Source organism: Chiloscyllium plagiosum, unplaced genomic scaffold (assembly GCF_037043375.1).
Source record: "Chiloscyllium plagiosum isolate Xiang-an unplaced genomic scaffold, Cpla_swu_hap1 HiC_scaffold_22, whole genome shotgun sequence".
Classification (NCBI taxonomy): domain Eukaryota; kingdom Metazoa; phylum Chordata; class Chondrichthyes; order Orectolobiformes; family Hemiscylliidae; genus Chiloscyllium; species Chiloscyllium plagiosum.
Window position 1 is genome coordinate 28175006 of NW_028270160.1, and position 20774 is coordinate 28195779.

Genomic DNA, 20774 nt, shown 5'->3' on the forward strand with positions numbered 1-20774 from the left:
TTTAACAACATTTTGTCCTATAAAAGGGCGACCAGAATTGCATGCAGTATTCTAAAAGTGGTCTCACCAATGTCCTATACAACCGCAACATGACATCCCAACTCCTATGATCCATGTTCTGACCAGTGAAGGCAAGCATGCTGAACACCTTCTTCACCCCCCTGTCTACTTACAACTCCACTTTGAGGGAACTATGCACCTGCACTCAATTGTTTTTGGCAACATTCCCCAGGGCCCTATCATTAACTGTGTAAGTCCTGCCCTGGTTTGTCTTAAAAAATGTTACGCCTCACATTTATCAACATCAAACTTCATCTGCCATTCCTCTGCCCATTGGCCAATCTGATCAAGGTCCTGTTATAATCTGAGATAACTTTCTTCACTGTCTACTGCACCACCTATTTTGGTGTCATCTGAAAACTTACTAACTATACCTTCTAGATTCACATCCAAATCATTTATATAAATGATGAAAAGCAGTGGAACCAGCACTGATGCTTGTGGCACACTGCTGGTCATAGGTGTCTCGTCCAAAAAGCATCTCCCACCCCCCCTACCTTCAAGCCAATTTTGTATTCAATTGGCTAGCTCCCCATGGATACCATGTGATCTAACCTTACTAACCAGTCCACCATGCGGAACCTTACCATATGCTTTGCTGAAGTCCCTATAGACAACATCTGCCACTCTCTTCTTCAATCTTCTTTGTCACCTTTTCCAAAAACTCAATTACATTAGTGAGACACGATTTTCCACAAAGCCATGATGACTATCCCTGATCAGTCTATGCCTTTCCAAATGCTTGTAAATTCTGTCCCTCAGAATCCACTCCAACAACTTGGCAATCCCTGATGTAAGGCTTACTAGTCTGTCATTCCCTGGCTTTTCCTTACAGCCTTTCTTAAATAATTGCACCACATTAGCCAACCTCCAGTCTTCTGGCACCTCATCTGTGATTGTCAATGATATCTCAACAAGAGGCCTAGTAATCTCTTCCCCAGCTTCCCGCAAAGTTCTGGAAATCACCTGATCAAGTCATGGGGATTTATCTACCTTTATATGTTTTTAGACCTCCAGCACCACCTCTTCTGTATTATGAACTCTTTTCAAGACATCATTATTTATTTCCCTAAAAGCCCTAGCTTCTATTTCTTTAAGGGACCTGATTCACTTCCTAGTTACTCTTCTGCCCTTAATGTATTTATAGTATCTCTTTGGATTCTCCTTAATCCTATTTGCCAAAGCTGTCTCATGTCTTCTTTTTGTCTTCCTGATTTGCCTCTTAAGTGTAATCGTACTGCCTTTAAAATCCTCTAGTGATTCACTTGATTCCAGCTGTCCATATCTGATATACACCTTTTTTTTTGATCAGAGCCTTAATTTCTCTTGTCATCCAGCATTTCCTACACCTGCCAGCCTTGACCTTCGTACTAACAAGAAGAGACTGTCTCTGAACTCTTGTTATATCAGTTTTAAAGGCCTCCCACTTCCTAACTAGCTTCACTGCAAAAAACCTCCCTCAATAAACTTTTGGAAGTTCCTAACACCGTCAAAATTGTCCTTACTCCAATTTAGAACTTTAATTTTTTAACCAGTTCTATTCTTTTACATAACTGTCTTAAAACTATTAGAATTATGATTACTTGCTCCAAAGAACCCCTCCACTGACACCTCCATAACTTGCCCTGCGTTATTTCCAACAGAAGATCATGTTACTCTTTCTCTAATAGGTACATCCACATATTGAAGAAATGTTTCTTGTACACATTTAACAAATTCCTCCCCGTCCAAGCCCCTAACACAATGCTGTTTAGAAAATTAAAATCACCTACCATTCCAACCCTATTATCTGAGATCTACCTATATAGTAGCTTCTCAATCTTTTACTGACTTGGGGAACCTATAATACAATTCCAACAGTGTGATAATCCCTTTCTTATTTCTCAGTTCCACCCATGTAATTTCACTGGACGATCTCTCAGGAGTACCCTCCCCAATTACAGCATAATGTTATCCGTCGCCAAAAATGCCACTCCTCCTCCTCTCTTGTCTCCCTTTCTATGTTTCTTATAGCATCTACAACAAGGAACATTAAGCTACCAGTCCTGTCCATTCCTGAGCCACGTTTCTGTAAAAGCCATGATATTCCAGTCCCATGTTCCCAACCATGCCCTGTGTTCATCTACCTTACCTATCAGGCCTCTTGCGTTGAAGTAAATGCATTTGCATTTGTAAGTCTTCTCTTGTTTTCCACCAAGTTGTTGGCACTGGGAGTAGTCCAGATATTACTACTTTTGAGCACCTACCTTTTAACCTCCTGCCTAGTTTCCTATATTGACTCTGCAGAACTGCATCCCTTTCCATACCTATGTCATTGTGCACGTTGGCACCAATGAGTTTCTGCTGGTCACTCTCCCCTTTTAGGATATTCTGCATCCTCTCCCAGGCATCCTTGACCCTGGCACCAGGGAGGCAACAATCCATCCTGATATCTCGCTGACAGCTACAGAAATGTATGTCTGTGCCCCATACTAGAGAGCCCCCTATTACAATTGACCACTTGGATCCTATTGAAGCACAAGCACTGGTGACTTTCAGAAGGAGAGGGAGAGACTTGGGAAGATAATGAGATGTAACCAAGTGTTTTAGAGGAGTGTCTGATTCAGTAAAGCTGACATGACAAGTGAGATAAATGTGTAAGAGATTTTTTTTAAAAGTAGTCAAAGAAACAGCAAATGAAGCAGACAGAATATTGGGAAAATAGATGGAAGTACAAGAGGAACATTTGATCTTCAAACACAATCCAACTATTTGACAGTATTTGATTACATGGTACAATGGTCCTGTCACAAACACTATTTTTGTTGTGTAGAATGCTGCCTTATATCTGAAATCTCTTTGTATAGTTTAATGTTAGCTAAGTGCATGCCTGAGTGGAGCATGTTGATTTTACTGGAGGTGACAGTTACGGAAGAATCAAGTAGAAATGAAAATTTGATTTCTCAGGCAACTTTTTTGTTCATTCAGTGCATTGGCACAGTTCAACTATAGGTCACTTGTCTGAACTTTTATGTAATATAGACACAGCTCAAAAAATTAAGCTGGATTATCATTGGTGGTTGGAGAGCACTTCAATGATTTAATATTTGGCCTGATATGCAAATTAGGTGAAGCAGCTAGGTTCAAATCCTGAGCTTTTGATACTTCGATGATTGGACTGCGGATGACAAAAACAGCTAAGTTATTTGTGTGCTTAAAATGGATGTTTGTGGAAGTCACAGGAAGGCAGTATTGGTCTGACTGTGATATCCACTTCCCCTCAAATAAAATTAAAGAAGGAAGAGGAGCGAATGTAAGCAATTAGAGGTAAATATGGACATAAGTTTGTTCACTGAGCTAGAAGGTTAGTTTTCAGACATTTCGTCACCATAATAGGTAACATCATCAGTGAAGCACTGGTGTTAGTGACCCACTTCTATTTATGTGTTTAGATTTCCTTGGTTTGGTTATGTCATTTCCTGTGCTGATGTCATTTGCTGTCCTTTTTCTCAGAGGGTGGTAGTTGGGGTCTAAGTCAAAGTGTTTGTTGATAGAGTTCCGGTTGGAATGCCATGCTTCTGTTTGGTTTCTCCTAGGTTGGATGTGTTGTCCCAGTCGAAGTGGTGTCCTTCCTCAACTGTATGTAAGGATACTAGTGAGAGCATTTTTTTTTTATGGCTAGTTGATTTTCATATATCCTGGTGGCTAGTTTTCTGCCTGTTTGTCCAAATGTAGTGTTGTTACAGTCCTTGCACGGTATTTTGTAAATGACATTAGTTCCGCTTGTTGTTTGTATAGGGTCTTTCAAGTTCATTAGCTGCTGATTTAGTGTGTTGGTAGAAAACTATTGTCATTTACAAAATACCTTGCAAGAACTGTAACAAACACTACTTTGGACAAACAGGCAGAAAACTAGCCAGCAGAATACATGAACATCAACTAGCCATAAAAAAAACCCCGCTCTCACTAGTATCCCTACATACAGATGAGAAAGGGCACCACTTCGACTGGGACAACACATCCGTCCTAGGATAAGCTAAATAGAGACACGCACGAGAATTCCTGGAAACATGGCATTCCAACTGGAACTCTATTAACAAACACATCGACTTGGACCCCACTTATAACCCTCAGAAAAAGAACAACAAATGACATCAGCACAAATAACATTCCAACTCAAAGAAACCTAAACACACAAATAGAAAGCGAGTCACTAATACCAGCGCTTCACCGGATGCTCACTGATGATGTTACCTAGTGTGGTGATGAAGTGTCTGAAAACGAACCTTCCAGCTCAGCGAGCAAACCTACAGGGAGAACCTCGACCTGAGCTACAAATCTTCTCAAAACCTGGAGGTAAATATCTTGCAAAATGAATCAGTAGATGTTATGTTTGTCACTTATAATTAAAATAAGCTTTGTCTAAGATTAATCACACTTCATGGTAAAAATGAAGCTGCAATCACAAATGTATTTTTCAAAATTATGGGGTAAAAGTATAAATATAGTTTCTGAGGTAATTGAAGTTAAATGATGGTGCTGTTCTTGCTTTGACTAAGTAACAGAGTATTGACATACACAGATTTATAGTTATTGCTCTTTTAGTGCAACAATTTTCTTTATCACTTGCAGCAATGTTTGAGTTCTTTATTTGTTCAGCAAATAAAGTCAAATAGAGCCAACTCTTGATGGTGAGTTGATGCAGTACAAGTTTATTTTCTTTTTTAATTAGCTATAGTACTTGCAACGACTGTTAATAAATATGCTCAAGAAATACTGAATTAGTCTGAACTGGGAGGTGATAGCCTGGTGATATTTTCATTAGACTATTATTCCAGAGGCCAAAGTAATGCTCAGAGGACCCAGGTTTGAATCCTGCCCATGGCAGATGTAATTTGAATCCATTAAGAATTGGGAAATAAGAGTGTGATGGTGATCATAAAACTATTGTTCGATTATTGGAAAAATACATCTGGTTCACTACTGCCCTTTAAGAAGGAAACTCACCTGGTCTGGGTTACGTTTTACTTCAGACTAAGAGGAATGTGGTTGACTCTTAACTGCCCTCAGGGCAATAAATGCTGGTCTGGCCCACATCCAATAAATGATTAAAAACAATTAAAATAGATTTGTCTGAATGAATCTTAAGTTACTTTTGATTCTGTTAATAATTTTCTTTTAGGTAGTAAATTCTGTATGTGGACAATCATCATATTAAAAAAATCTTCTCTTCCTTCTGGTTCTTCTGCCAGTTATATAAATTGGTATCCTCTGGTTATTGAACCCTCTCAGGTGGGGCAGTTTTTTCTATTTGCACAATCAAATTGCCTGGTAATGTTGAACACCCCTGTTCAATCCCAACTTTAGTTTCCTTAGAGCTAAGAAAAATATATCAGTCTCCCCAATCTCTCTAAACTTTACTGTATGATCTTACTGATAGATCTCTTGCATGTTTCCTTGAAGGCCTTGATGTCCTTTCTCAAGCAAGCTGCCCAGAATGGTGCACATTTCTTCAGCTGAAATCAGAAGAATGTTTTGTAAGCTTCTAACAAAGTTTATTTTCTGCTCTCAGCTTCTGCATATAAATCCAATTTATAAAGCCTTAACAGTTGTATCAACTTGCCTTGCCACTTGAAGAGATTTGTGTATATAAATCCTCAGATTAATCTGTCCATGAACCTTACTTCCAATTTCCCCATCTAGTTTATACTCTTGATTTAAAAAAAAAATTCCTGAGATGTGGTCATCACTGGCTAGTCCAGTAATTATTGGTCATCTCTAGTTGCCCTTTGGAAGGTGCTGAGCTGGTTCTTGAACTACAGTCCATGGGGGAGAGCTATGCAGTTAGTTCCAGGTATTGACCTAGCAACAATGAAGGAATGGTAATGTAGTTTTGAGTCAGAATGACGCATTGGCTTGGAGGAGGACTTGAGGCGTGTTGCTCCCATGCCCTTAACCTTCTAGATGGTGGTGATCATGGGTTTAAAAGGTGTTGCCTGAAGGGTCTTGGTGAGTTACTTCAGTGCATTTTGTTGATGGTACACACCGCTGCTATTGTGGACTGATGATGGAGATATTGGATAAGTGCCAATCAAGTTGGCTGCTTTTGACGTGAAGGATCTCAAACTGCGTGAATGTTGTTGGAGCAGCATTCATCCAGGCAGCTAGAGAGTCTGTCACATACCTGACTTGCACTTTGTAAACAGGTTTTGCTGAATCGTTAGGTAGGATCCTCGCCTCAGAGTGGCTTCTGACCACTATTTATATCACAAAATGGTTACAGCACAGAAGGAGACCATTCAGCTTGTGCCTGCACCGGTTCTATTGCCTAGTACCGATCTGCTGCCTTTTTCCTATATGGCTGCATGCCTTTTCTAACCAAATGTCATCCAGTACCCTCTTGAATGCCCAGCTGGACCTGCACCACATTTCCAAGCTGTACATTTTATATTCCACTACTTGCTGTGTGAAAAAGGTTTTTCTGACATCACACTTCCTTTTCTCGCAAGTTACTTTAAATCTCTGCACTCATTTGTTTTTCTCTTACGAGCAGGAACAGCTTCTCCATATATACTTTACACAGCCTGCCAATGATTTTGAAAACTTCTGTCAAATCTCCTCTCAGCTGTCTTCTCTCCAAGGAGATAAATCCAATGTTTATTTCATACTGGAGCTAATCTTGTAAATCATTTCTGTACCCTCTCTAACACAATGTGTCCAAAATTGTACACAGAACTCCAGCTGAATTCCAACAAGTGGTGTGTCTAAGTTCAATAATCCTCTTGCTTTTGCACACTCCGCCCTATTAATAAAGCCAAGACCATTGTGTGCTTTATTAACTGCACCTGCTTGTCACCTTTAATGATCTATGAACATATGCACCAAGGCCCCACTGCCCCTGCATCCCTTTAGAATTCCACTGCCAAATTATATTGTCTTTTAACGATCTTCCAATCAAAGTGCATCACCTCTCTTATCTCTGCGTTGAACATTGTCTGCTACATACCCGCCCACTCCACCAATGTGTCAGTGTGCTTTTGGAGTTGCACACAGTCATCCTCACAGTTTACAATGAGGTTCACCTGCACCTTTGAAATTGTTCTCTCTTCACCAAGATCCTAGATCATTGTATCAGCAAAAGTAGGGTCCCATTACACTGGGGACCTCCGCTCTAAATCTGGTTGCGGGCTCCAACCCAAAAAATATTGATTCGCCATATGGCTGTCACAGCATGGCTGTTCCTGTTCAGTTTCTGGTCAATAATACCCCCTAGGATGTTGATAGTGGGGGATTCAGCAGTGGTGATGCTATTGAATGTTAAGGAGCAATGGTTAAATTCTCTGTTGTTCAACCTTTTGAGACACTCCTGTTAGTTACCACTTATCACCTCAAGCCTGGTTTTTGTCTGGGTCTTGCTGCATATGGACAAGGACTGTTTCAAGAGCTGAAGGTTTGCTAATTTACTGAGTATCATGCGATCATCAGCAAACTTTCTCACTTCTGACCTTATGATCATTGGGAAGATCATTGAAACAGCTGAAGATGGTGCGCCGAGGATATTAACCTGAAGAACTGTGGAACCTGTTAATGATGTCCTGAGGTTAAGAAGAATCTTTTTTACACTTAAATCTTGCAGAAATTTGACATTTCCCAATGCCTGCTTATTTCCGGTCTTCAGTTCTCATGTAATTTCAGATTGAGTCTTTATCCGTAAGTTCCAGAGTTTATATATAATTGTGATTGCATTCTACAACAAGCTCTAATATTTGCATCACTGACATCTAGATTAATTTTTTCTATTTTTATTTCTTTTCCAATATTCCTTAAGTTTTATTTAAACATAATTTAAATGTAGTCACTTCATTTCTGCACCAGTCTTTTTTGGGATGAGACTCGATTCTAGTCTACGTGAGTTAACCAGTTCAGAATACAGGTCGTTCTACCGTGAAGCGCATTTCGTTAATGGAAATTTGCTGTAACACGATTAACAAATTGGGGGCATTGATTCTAAAGCACTTAAAACATGTTGGCTGTAACTTGATTACATTGCCATCAGTTTAAGTGCTGTTTCTTTAACGTGATTTTTCTCTAATACGGGGTTGCACAAGAACACAACCATCACATACAGAAAAACTATTTACAGATGAGGTGGACAGATTTTTGAAATATCAGGGAATTGAGAACTATGAGGAGCTGGCATGAAAGGAGCTAAGGACTGGGCAGATCAGCCATGATCTTATTGAATGGTGGGGCAAGCTTGAAAGACTAAATAACCTACTCATAGTCATCCAGCATGGAAACACACTCTTTGGTCCAACTAGTCCATGTCAACCATATCCCTCCAAGCCTTTCTTATTAATGTACTTATCCAAGTGTCTTTTAAATGTTGTAACTGTACCTGAATCCAGCATTTCCTCTGGCATTCCCCATGTGAACCACTTTCTAGATTAAAACAAAGTTACCTCTCAGGTCCTTTTTTAAACTTTCTCCTCTCATCTTGTACTACCCCCACCCTGGGAAAGTGCCCTTGCTATTCATCTTATCTATGCCACTCATGATTTTACAATAAGGTCACTCCTCAACCCCCTAAGCTTCAGTGAAAAAAGACCCAACGTATTTTTATAACTCAATCCCTCCATTCCTGCAACATCATAGTAAGTCTTTTCCGAACTCTCTCCAATTTAATGATATCCTTCTATAGCAGGGTGACCAGAGCTGCACACAATACTCCAGAAGAGGAAGTTTATAAAATAATGAGGTATAGATAGAGTTGATGGTAATTGTCTTTTCCCTAGGATGGGGAATTTCCAGACTATGGGGCACAGACATTTAGATGGATAGATGAATAGGAAAAGTTTGGAGCGATATGGGCCAGGAACAGGCAATTTAGTTTGGAATTATGTTCAGCATGGACTGGTTGGACCGAAGGATCTGTTTTTGTGCTATATGGCTGCATGACTCTATGACTAAGAGGCCTCACCAATGTGTACAATTTCAGTATGATGTCCCAACCCCTATACTCGAAGGTCTGAACAACAAAGGCAAGTGTGCTAAACATCTTCTTAACCACCCTGTCTACCTGTGACATAAATTTCAAAGAACTATGTACCTGAACCCCGAGGGGTGTCTGTTCTATAATACTACCCAGGGCCCTACAATAAATTGCACAAGTCCTGCCCTTGTTTATTTTACCAAAATGCAATACCACACATTTATCCAAATTAAACTCCATTTGCCACTCCTCAGTCCTTTGACCCATTTGATCAAGATCTCTTTGTAATCTTAGAAAACCTTCTTCACTGTCCACTATATCACCAATTTTTGTGTCATCTGCAAACTTACTAACCATGCCTCCCATATTGTGATACAAATCGTTATATAAATAACAAACAAAAGTGAACCCAGTACCAATTTCTGTGGATCATCACTGGTCACAGACCTCCAGTCCAAAAAAAAATCCTCCACCACCACCCTCTGTCTCTTACTGTCAAACTAATTGTACCCAATTGGCAAGCTCACTCTGAATCCCACGTGATCTAACTTTGCTAATTAGTCTGTCATGCAGAACCCTGCTCCTGTTTCTTATGTTCTTCTGCCTTCATCAGTCCAACCTGGGGATTTTGCCTTTTTGCATTAAACAAGTTCACAGGAGACTCTGGGTAGCTGCTGCTTCATGTCTGGAAACTGGATGATGAGGGGGCAAGGAGCAATTGGTGCAGCAACAACCCTGACCCCTAGGCACTTCCTCCAGCCGGACAGGAGCTACAACAGACTGTGCAGTGTAGGTGTAGCAGCAAGAAGGCACTGCCAGTGAGGGGAAGCTTCTCTTTATTAGTCCAGACCTCTCAAGTTCTGATTCACATTTCTGGCTGAAATGTCCAGCCCCACCAACTTGGAGACTTCATAACTATGCGGAGGGCTTTGCAAGTGGAAACTTGCTGTTTGCTTTGTAGCAAAGCTACATTTCACGAAGTGATTTAATAGTTGTAAATCACTTTAGGATATTTTGTACCTGAGAAGTGTATAATACAAATGTGAGCTTTTTCAAAACTTAATCTGTTGAATTTATTTTGAATTAACATCTATTTAAATGTTAACATGGCAATCAGTCTAAATATTTTTCTGAAAATTATTAGGTAGTAATTTATGCAAACAGTAAATCCATGAGCGGGATTTACTTTCATTATCCTCATCCTTTCATTTCTCCAAAGTTGTTTGGTTTCAATTATTATCCTAATTTCACAAATGCAAATTTGAAATATGTGATTTGAAATACATTAGTGTCTTGTCTATTGCAATATTAATTATCTGATCAAAGATTGTAAGACAGCCAGAGTGCATTCCAACTTTGGCTTTCTAAAACACCAAGTAATATGATTCTTCACTAATTAATTTGGAGATAACACCATTAATCAAAGTTTAATATTTTATGCACGAATTTCCCATTTATTAAAGTGCTACAGCTAAAAGCATAATTTAAAATAGTGTTTTGACTGCCCTAAGTTTGTAAATAATTTAAATAATTTTAAAACAAACTTAGATGTAGATTATGTTTTGACTGTGGATTTGCCTTCTGTGATTCTTTCAGAAGTATTTCCTCCAAGACACTTCAAACTGCACTTTCAAACTCCCAAAATATCAACACTGGCCCTTCATTAATTTTAATACACCACCTCACCTCTGTTTTGCTTCCAGTCCAGTCATTTCTTTAACTTTACTAAAGTAACTCAGCAGGTCGAGCAGCATCTGTGGAGAAAAAGCAGAGTTAATATTTCGGGTCTATTGATCCTCCTTCTGATCGTCCAGAAATTTGTCTTTGTTTCAGATTTACAGAATCCACGGTTCTTTGTTTTCTTTTGTTCAGTCATTTCTTTAGTCTAAAGGACACACATTTGAGTTTAACCAGATAAGAGGTTGGTTGGTTGACAAAAATGGATATTGGATCATGCCTTGCTCTGCCAAAATGACATACTGCTTTGGGATTATTCTGAACAGCAAAAATAACCTTATGCTTTTGTGCTAATAGATGTCTACTTGAACTCCTCTCCCTACCATTTTTGAGCTTATCTCCAACTATTGCCAGTACCTCACAACTTCATTGGTACTGCGTTATAAGCCATATGCTAATGTGCCTTGTCTGCTTTTCCCCCTCTCTCCTTCGAACACTTCCCGTGCAAACCTAACCCAAAACCTATCTCTTTCTCTTACCTATCATCTTCCTCATTTCCTTTAAAGAACAAACTGTTCATGAGATCAGCCTCCTGCTTCATGGCCCTCATTCCAGCAAACAAAATTCCTTTCATCCACCTCATACTCAATACATGGGGAACATTACCACCTGCAAGTTCCCATCTATGTGGGTTTACCTACAGCACGTGGACTGCAGCTCACCACCATCTTCTCAAGGGCAACTAAGGACAGGCAATAAATGCAAGCCCAGCCAGCAACACCCACATCCCATGACTGAATTTTAAAACACTGTCTAAATGATTCTCTCTCAATGTCTGTGTCCCTTTCAAACCCGTGCTCCCATGCTTCTTTCAAAAAATACTTTCCTTTGGCTCTGTTCTTGCAAACCATTATTGAATGTGAAACTTTATCTCTGGCTCTTTTATCTGGAAGATTTTCTTTGATAACCACTGACAAATGTTTCTCATTTAATAAGTAATCCAACATTTTTATAAATTCATGCATATTTTGTCCCCTTGAGAAGCTTTGGATGACAGAATTCAACCATTCTCAATTTAGCCACCAAAACAAAAATGCAACTAATGTTTCTAATATCTCCATTATTTTAACTGGACATTTTGGACGTTTTTACTCCAAAAAAAATTCTCTAAATCAATGCTAACACTGAACGTTGCTGCAAATCTGGAATATTTGCTGGGTTGGAGAGAATATTTTAGCTTTCCATAATATATGGTTATTTTTCTGACACATCAAGCAATGTGACCTATCCTTTTGAAAATAAAAGTGCGTGCTTTTCAATTTTACAGTGACTTTGTCAGCATATTTGGGAACATCAGTGACTGTGTATCTGAGTGAATTTGATGGGTGATAATACAATAAGAATTTGTATTTACTAGCAACTAGAAGTCCAAATTCTAACTCATTGAATTTTCCACTGTATTCTTCACTCTCATCCTCACTTGTGACCTACGCTGCTGCTGTGAGAATTGGTGCATGCCTTAGTGCACTTCTGTGAAATTAAAGTAAAAACTGTATGTATATATGTGAGAGAGAGAATGAAACTGACCACCTTGTAACATGTTCTATTTTTTAAGAGTTCAGTTTCTCTTACAAAATGACCCATTTCTAATGTACACTGATCCCGTAAACGTTCCTTTAAGTTTATGTTATATGAACCAAATCTGAAGTATTAATCAATTATTCCACTTGGATCACTTATCATTCTTCTAAACACAAGTAGAGGAAAGGGGATTACATCTTGCCTCATCTCAAGGACGGTATTTACTGCTGCCTTTTAATATTTGATTGTTCTTCTCAAAGCCGAGCTAAGTTTGTCAGATTTTCATTTGATATTGCTTAGTGAAAGGACTACGATGATGCAGTTGATTTTACTCCCATATGGATAAGACATTAATTTACTTGCTTTTCTCTTCCAGAGTTGAAGGAAAGTCTGTCTCGCATGGGCTCAGATTTGAAACAAGGCTTCATTAGTTCTCTGAAGAATGCCTGGCAGACACTGAATGAATTTGCACGTGCTCACACCTCTTCAACCCAGCTGCAAGCTGAGCTAGAGAAAGTGGCTAACCAAATTAAAGAGGAGGAAGAAAAGCATGTGGAGGAAGGTAAATGTTGTCCACCACTTTCAAACAATTTTAAAATTGTAGTACATATGGAAGGATGCATTTATTTACACAAGGATTACTGAATTCCTTTAGTACTCTGTTCATCCAACGCAGTAGGAGAAAGTGAGGACTGCAGATGCTGGAGATCAGAGCTTAAAAATGCGTTGCTGGAAAAGCTCAGCAGGTCAGGCAGCATCAAAGGAGAAGGAGAATCGGCATTTCGGGCATAAGCCCTTCTTCAGGATTCAGCCTGAAGAAGGGCTTATGCCCGAAATGCCGATTCTCCTCCTTTGATGCTGCCTGACCTGCTGCGCTTTTCCAGCAATGCATTTTTAAGCTCATTCAACGCAGTGGTATGTTTATGAATGTGTTTACATTGTCCACATCTTAGAGAGAGATTCTTGGCACATCAGGAAAATAAGGAAGAAGCCATTGCTGATGATGGTCCATGTATTTTTTCAATAAGTGTAATGAAATCGTGCAAGGATAGTGTTGCAGAGTAGGATGAAGAAGTCTGGCATCAGAGGAAGGGGAAGATGTTTTCATCGATCTTGCTGTAGGAAGCTTGAAGAGGAAAAGGAAATATAATGCATCACAATTGCAGAGCACATCTTTCATGATTTTGGTTTGTTTCACACTTTGAACAGTTTGAAAGCTGAACTGGAGAGATTGGAGCAAGAAATTATAGAAATGGTGGGTATGCAGTTGAGAGTTGACAATATGCTGAAGGAAAAGAGACTGAAGATATCAGGCATTATTGAAAAGATAAGTTCTTAATTTCACAGGTGTGGAATGTTAATTACATTGTTCAATGGTAGATGCATAATATGTGAGAATGGAGAGCAGTTAACCATGCCGTAATTGGGATTGTATGTTTGGAGGTTGCCTGAGACAGAAATGCAAAAGAAATCAAGTAAGCGACAGATGGTTCTTATAGCTGAGATGAACTTGGAGACAGTAAGAGAGGATAGTTTTTTAAAAAAGGAAGTAACGGGTTCAAGATGAAAGTGGTTAAGGGACAAAATATCTAGTCTCCGAGTCGTAAGGCAAAAGGTTTGATTAAAAAATGCAGCTGCCTAGACAGTCTCTGAACTTGTTGCTGGATAAATTTAAGCTTCTTGTACTTGGGTTTGAAGTAAGATGGAGAGATGCCAGTAACGTTTATTCAGAATATGAACATTGAAGGGTGAATGTTAAGACACATTGCCCATAATTTTCTTTCCGGCTGCACGCTTTATGCCGCAATTGATATACCATAGTGCTGCACTGAACATTGGAGTGACTGTGTGCATGTATATGATTAAGCAAGTTGACAGGTGAAGAGGTATCTTGAAAGGAATGGGGATGTGAGAACGAAAAGTAAAGCTTTGGCATCAGTAGATTCAAGTTTCAGGAAATGGACAGAAAGATGGTACTGATGCTGATAGTAATCAGTCTCATTTAATTTTAATCTACCATCAATGCTTTGTATATATGTGAGGTAGAGAAAATAGACTCTCTGCTAATGCTGCCTCAGCACATCACAGCCCGCAGATGTGCTAAACACCATACCATGTTAATTTGTCTTCCATTTCATACAACTATAATCTGACATGTTGTATCAAATGAAACGGTCAAATGATAGAATGCCTTACTGACTATCTTTTACAAATATAGTTTTAAAACTGCAAGATTTGATTTTGCCTTCACTTTTTCTAATGTGCTTTATTTAGTCACTTATTTTATTTTCATATTGATTCGTATTATGTCTCACTGCACCAGATACAAAGTTATTGACCTCACCAGAATTAAAAATATGTTTTTCCTTTCTCTGAAGACATGGTTTTTATGATCAGAGAAGGATAAAAATACAGTTTGCCTCTTACAAAGATAGGAAGAATGATAATTGGACTGTATTTTGTTTGGAAGAAAGTTCATTCATTCATTTATTTGATTTAAATTAGAATTGGGATCTCGGTGATCTGATATTATTACCTTGTGCAACTGAGACTTTCTACATTTTAACCGGAGTATTGCTACTAGGCAAAGTTTTTATTTTTGCTCTTGGAATATGGGCGTCATAGGCTAAGCCTGCCTTCTTGAACCATGTAATGCATGAGGTTGTTCAGAATTAGTAAGGATAATAGATACGACATGAGACCTCTGTAATGAGGCTGTGTTTGCAGCCAACAATACCACTAGGTGGAGCACCACATGCGCATGCTCCAAATCACTACATTTGTTTTGACTTACGAGATAGATGCAGGAGTCACAGTCATAGAGATGTGCAGCATGGAAACAGAACCTTCGGTCCAACCCGTCCATGCTGACCAGATATCCCAACCCAATCTAGTCCCACCTGCCAGCACCTGGCCCATATCCCTCCAAATGCTTCCTATTCATATACCCATCCAAATGCCTCATTTAAAAATTGCAATTGTACCAGCCTCCACCACATCATTTGGCAGCTCATTCCATGCACGTACCACCCTCTGCGTGAAAAAGTTGCCCCTTAGGTCTCTTTTATATCTTTCCCCTCTCACCCTCAAACTATGCCCTCTAGTTCTGGACTTCCCGACCCCAGGAAAAAGACTTTGTCTATTTATCCTATCCATGCCCCTCATAATTTTGTAAATTTCTATAAGGTCACCCCTCAGTCTCCAACGCTCCAGGAAAAACAGCCCTAGCCTGTTCAGCCTCCCCCTGTAGCTCAGATCCTCCAACCCTGGCAACATCCTTGTAAATCTTTTCTGAACCCTTTCAAGTTTCACATCATCTTTCCAATAGGAAGGAGACCAGAATTGCACGCAATATTCCAACAGTGGCCTAACCAATGTCCTGTACAGCTGCAATAAGACCTCCCAACTCCTGTACTCAATACTCTGACCAATAAAGGAAAGCATACCAAACACCGCCTTCACTATCCTATCTACCTGTGACTCCACTTTCAAGGAGCTATGAACCTGCACTCCAAGGTCCCTTTGTTCAGCAACACTCCCTAGGACCTTACCATTAAATGTATAAGTCCTGCTAAGATTTGCTTTCCCAAAATGCAGCTCCTCGCATTTATCTGAATTAAACTCCATCTGCCACGTCTCAGCCCATTGGCCCATCTGGTCCAGATCCTGTTGTAATCTGAGGTAACCCTCTTCGCTGTCAACTACAACTCCAATTTTGGTGTCATCTGCAAACTTACTAACTTGTACCCCTTATGCTCGCATCCAAATCATTTATGTAAATGACAAAAAGTAGAGGGCCCAGCACCGATCCTTGTGGCACTCCACTGGTCACAGGCCTCCAGTCTGAAAAACAACCCTCCACCACCACTCTGTCTTCTACCTTTGAGCCAGTTCTACATCTAAATGGCTAGTTCTCCCTGTATTTCATGAGATCTAACCTTGCTAATCAGTCTCCCATGGGGAACCTTGTCGACTCCTTACTGAAGTCCATATAGATCACATCTACTGCTCTGCCCTCATCAATCTTCTTTGTTACTTCTTCAAAAAACTCAATCAAGTTTGTGAGACATAATTTCCCACGCCCAAAGCCATGTTGACTATCCCAAATCAGTCCTTGCCTTTCCGAATACATTTACATCCTGTCCCTCAGGATTCCCTCCAATAACCTGCCCCCCACCGAGGGGGCTTCCCTGGCTTGTCTTTACCGCCCTTCTTAAACAGTGGCACCACATTTGCCAACCTTCCACATCTTCCGGCACATCACCTGTGACTATCGATGATACAAATATCTCAGCAAGAGGCCCAGCAATCACTTTTCTACCTTCCCACAGAGTTCTCGGGTCCACCTGATCAGGCCCTGGGGATTTATCCACTTTTAAATGTTTAAATAACCTCTGTAATCTGGATATTTTGAAAGTTGTCACCATCTATTTCCCTACAGTCTATATCTTCCTTATCCTTTCCACAGTAAATACTGATGCAAAATATTCATTTACTATCTCCCCCATTTTCTGTGGCTCCACACAAAGGTCGCCTTGCTGATCTTTGAGGGGAGAAAGTGAGGTCTGCAGATGCTGGAGATCAGAGCTGGAAATGTGTTGCTGGAAAAGCGCAGCAGGTCAGGCAGCATCCAGGGAACAGGAGAATCGACGTTTCGGGCATAAGCCCTTCTTCAGGAATGAGGAAAGTTGGTTTTCTTTCCTCATTCCTGAAGAAGGGCTTATGCCCGAAACGTCGATTCTCCTGTTCCCTGGATGCTGCCTGACCTGCTGCGCTTTTCCAGCAACACATTTCCAGCTCTGATCTTTGAGGGGCCCTATTCTCCCTCTAGTTACCCTTTTGTCCTTAATATATTTGTAAAAACCCTTTGGATTCTCCTTAATTCTATTTGCCAAAGCTATCTCATGTCACTGTTTTGCACTCCTGATTTCCCTCTTAAGTATACTCCTACTTTCTTTATACTCTTCTAAGGATTCACTCGATCTATCCTGTCTATACCTGACATCTGCTTCCTTCTTTTTCTGAACCAAGCCCTAAATTTCTTTAGTCATCCAGCATTCCCTATACCTACCAGTCTTCCCTTTCATCCTGACAGGAATATACTTTCTCTGGATTCTCGTTATCTCATTTCTGAAGGCTTCCCATTTTTCAGCCGTCCCTTTACCTGTGAACATCTGCCTCCAATCAGCTTTCGAAAGTTCTTGCCTAATACCGTCAAAATTGGCCTTTCGCCAATTTAGATCTGGCCTATCCTTTTCCATTACCGTTTTAAAACAAATAGAGTTATGGTCGCTGGTCCCAAAGTGCTCCCCCACTGACACCTCAGTCACCTGCCCTGCCTTATTTTCCAAGAGTAGGTCAAGGTTTGCACCTTCTCTAGTAGGTACATCTACATACTGAATCAGAAAATTGTCTTGTACACACTTAAGAAATTCCTCTCCATCTAAACCTTTAACACTATGGCAGTCCCAGTCGATGTTGGAAAGTTAAAATCCCATACCATAACTACCCTATTATTCTTACAGATAGCTGAGATCTCCTTACAAGTTTGTTTTTCAATTTCCCTCTGACTATAAGGGGGTCTATAATACAATCCCAATAAAGTGATCATCCCTTTCTTATTTCTCAGTTCCACCCAAATAACGTCCCTGGATGTATTTCTGGGAATGTCCTCCCTCAGCACAGCTGTAATCTCCCCTTATCAAAAATGCCACTCCCCCTCCTCTCTCGCCTCCCTTTCTATCCTTCCTGTCGCATTTGTATCCTGGAACATTAAGCTGCCAGTCCTGCCCATCCCTGAGCCATGTTTCCGTAATTGCTATGATATCCCAGTCCCATGTTGCTAACCATACCCTGAGTTCATCGACCTTCCCTGTTAGGCCCCTTGTGTTGAAATAAATGCAGTTTAATTTATTAACCCTCCTTGTCCCTGCCTGCCCTGACTGTTTGACTCACTTCTGTTCTCAGTCGTGCTCGCCTCAGATCGATCTCTTTCCTCACTATCTCCCTGGGTCCCAACCCCTCACCTTACTAGTTTAAATCCTCCCAAGCAGTTCTAGCAAATTTCCCTGCCAGTATATTAGTCCCCTTCCAATTTAGATGCAATCCGTCCTTCTTGTACAGATCACTTCTACCCCAAAAGAGATTCCAATGATCCAAAAATGTGAATCCTTCTCCCATACACCTGCTCCTCAGCCATGCATTCATCTGCTCTATCCTCCTATTCCTGCCCTCACTAGCCCGGAGCACTGGGAGTCATCCAGATATTACTACCCTTGAGGACCTCCTTTTTAAATTTCTGCCTAACTCTCTGTAATCTCCCTTCAGAGTCTCAACCTTTTCTCTTCCAATGTCGTTGGTTCCAATGTGGACAGTGACCTCCTGCTGGCCTCTCTCCTCCGTGAGAACATTCTGCACCCTCTCTGAGACATTCTTGATCCTGGCACCAGGGAAACAACACACCATTCTGCTTTTTCTCTGCTGGCCACAGAAACGTCTGTCTGTACCTCTGACTACAGAATCCCCTAACACAATTGATCTCTTGGAAGCCGATGTACCTCTTGTTGCATTTGAGCCAGTCTCAATACCAGAAACTTGGCTGTTCGTGCTACGTTCCCCTGAGAATCCATCACCTCCTACATTTTCCAAAACAGCATACCTGTTTGAAATGGGTATATCCACAAAAGACTCCTGCCCTAGGTGCCGACCTCTCTCATCCTTCCTGGAGTTAACCCATCTATGTGACTGTGTCTGAGACTTTCTCCCCTTCCTATAACTGCCATCCATCACACACTGTTGCTGTTGCAAATTCCTCATCGCTTCTATCTGTTTCTCCAACCGATCCACTCGATCTGGTAAGATTCTCATCCAACAGCATTTATGGCAGATATAATCCGCAGTAACCCTTAAACTCTCTTTAAACTCCCACATGTGACAAGAAGTACATATCACTGCAAAGGCCATTTTTGCTCCTTCACAATCTACAGACCCAGAAAATATCAATAAGACGGTGTTATTTTTGAGACTGGCTCAAACACTGCCCCAGGTTAAATTAATAGCTATGGCTTATATTTTAAGTTTAATCAAGAGACTTATCTCCAAAAACATATAATAAAGAAAGAATCCACTATACTCACTACTGCAGCCTTTCTCTTGGACAGACTTAAAACAACGATTAACTTATCTGATTCTGTGCTGTGAACCTCACCCAACTGTTCCTCCAAGATTAGTTGAGAATTTCACTGTTTGTTAATTTTCTCAGTCGCACTCCGATGTCCAGCGATACATGAATTCAAACAGCAAAGGTGGTACCTGTGCAGGTTTTTTTTTCTCTCTCTCTCTCTCTCTCTCTTTCTCACACACACTGTCCTCACCATGTGCTTCCTTTACCTGCTCTTCTCCCTTTTAAACTGCTGTTGTTTTGCCTTTTTTTTCCCCAAAGTTCCAAAACAATGCAATAGCATGTAAAACAGTAATTGCTGCTCCTGGAATTCAAGGAAATCACCTCCTACACCTAAAATACCTCAAAAAAAGGAGCAGCTCTTACAGCCAGAAATTTTTCCTGTCCTCCATCTTGGATTACCCAGAATCCACCTAGAAAAGGGGGATAGGATTAGAAAATACCAAAAAAACTTATGGATCAAACAGCCCCTCAGCAATAACCCAGCATAATGCATGACACGTTTTCTTAGATAATCTCTGCCTTAAAAGGTAGACTTGCTCAATTTAGATTGAGGTTTCCTTGTCTCTCAGTACAGGGCACAAGAGTACAGTGAAAAGTGTACAGAGTAACCTTGATTATCCAAAGGACATGGGCGGGGAGTATTTCATTCAGTTAATCAAATGCTTGAAATCGTAGATGGCCAAGTGTCAGGACCTTGTGATCTTGTTCAGATAATCCAAAATTCAGTTAATCAAATGCCGAATAATCGCAGTTCCTCTGTATAGTGTTGCCACACACTGTCCCATCCTGGGTACAAAGTAGCTCAGTGCAAAACCTTAGTTACAGAAATAGAAAAATAAAGAAATAAGTTTAAAAAGTTCAGCACTAGGTCATTTTAGCATAAAAGTATAAAAATAAAAAGAAGTTGAAGTATCAAACATTACAGTCCTGTCATAAGCCATGGGCTGCAGATACAGTTTGGATTGATGGGTATTGCTGTGCTCCTTGCACAAATACCAAGGTATGCACTAGGCAACGCCACATGGATGAAGCAAGTTGCACTCCTGGAGTCATCCCACCTTGCAGTTACAGACAATTTGTAGCTAAACAAATGTTATATAAGTTAGTGTTCTTCGGTAGGAAAATCATCACTGTGTTGTAGAGGTCGTTTTGTGCAAACCCACGAAGTTGTGCTTTTAGAGTTGGTTTTGGCCACTATCTTGAATGTGTTGGGAGCAGGCATTCAATCTTTATAAATCAGCATAATGCTTTAGGTATCTCTTTTATTTTGTACAATACCATGAAATTACATGATTAAACTGT

At 40.2% G+C, this 20774-nt stretch overlaps 1 protein-coding gene across 1 annotated transcript in view; it reads left to right on the forward strand.

Annotated features, from left to right (window-relative positions):
* Positions 1–20774, forward strand: part of sec23ip (SEC23 interacting protein) — a 146547-nt gene that overhangs the window by 96642 nt on the left and 29131 nt on the right. The window contains exon 16 of the mRNA XM_043712707.2: positions 12666–12851. Within this exon, the coding sequence (XP_043568642.1) occupies positions 12666–12851 (186 nt within the window). The remainder of the gene's footprint in view (positions 1–12665; positions 12852–20774) is intronic.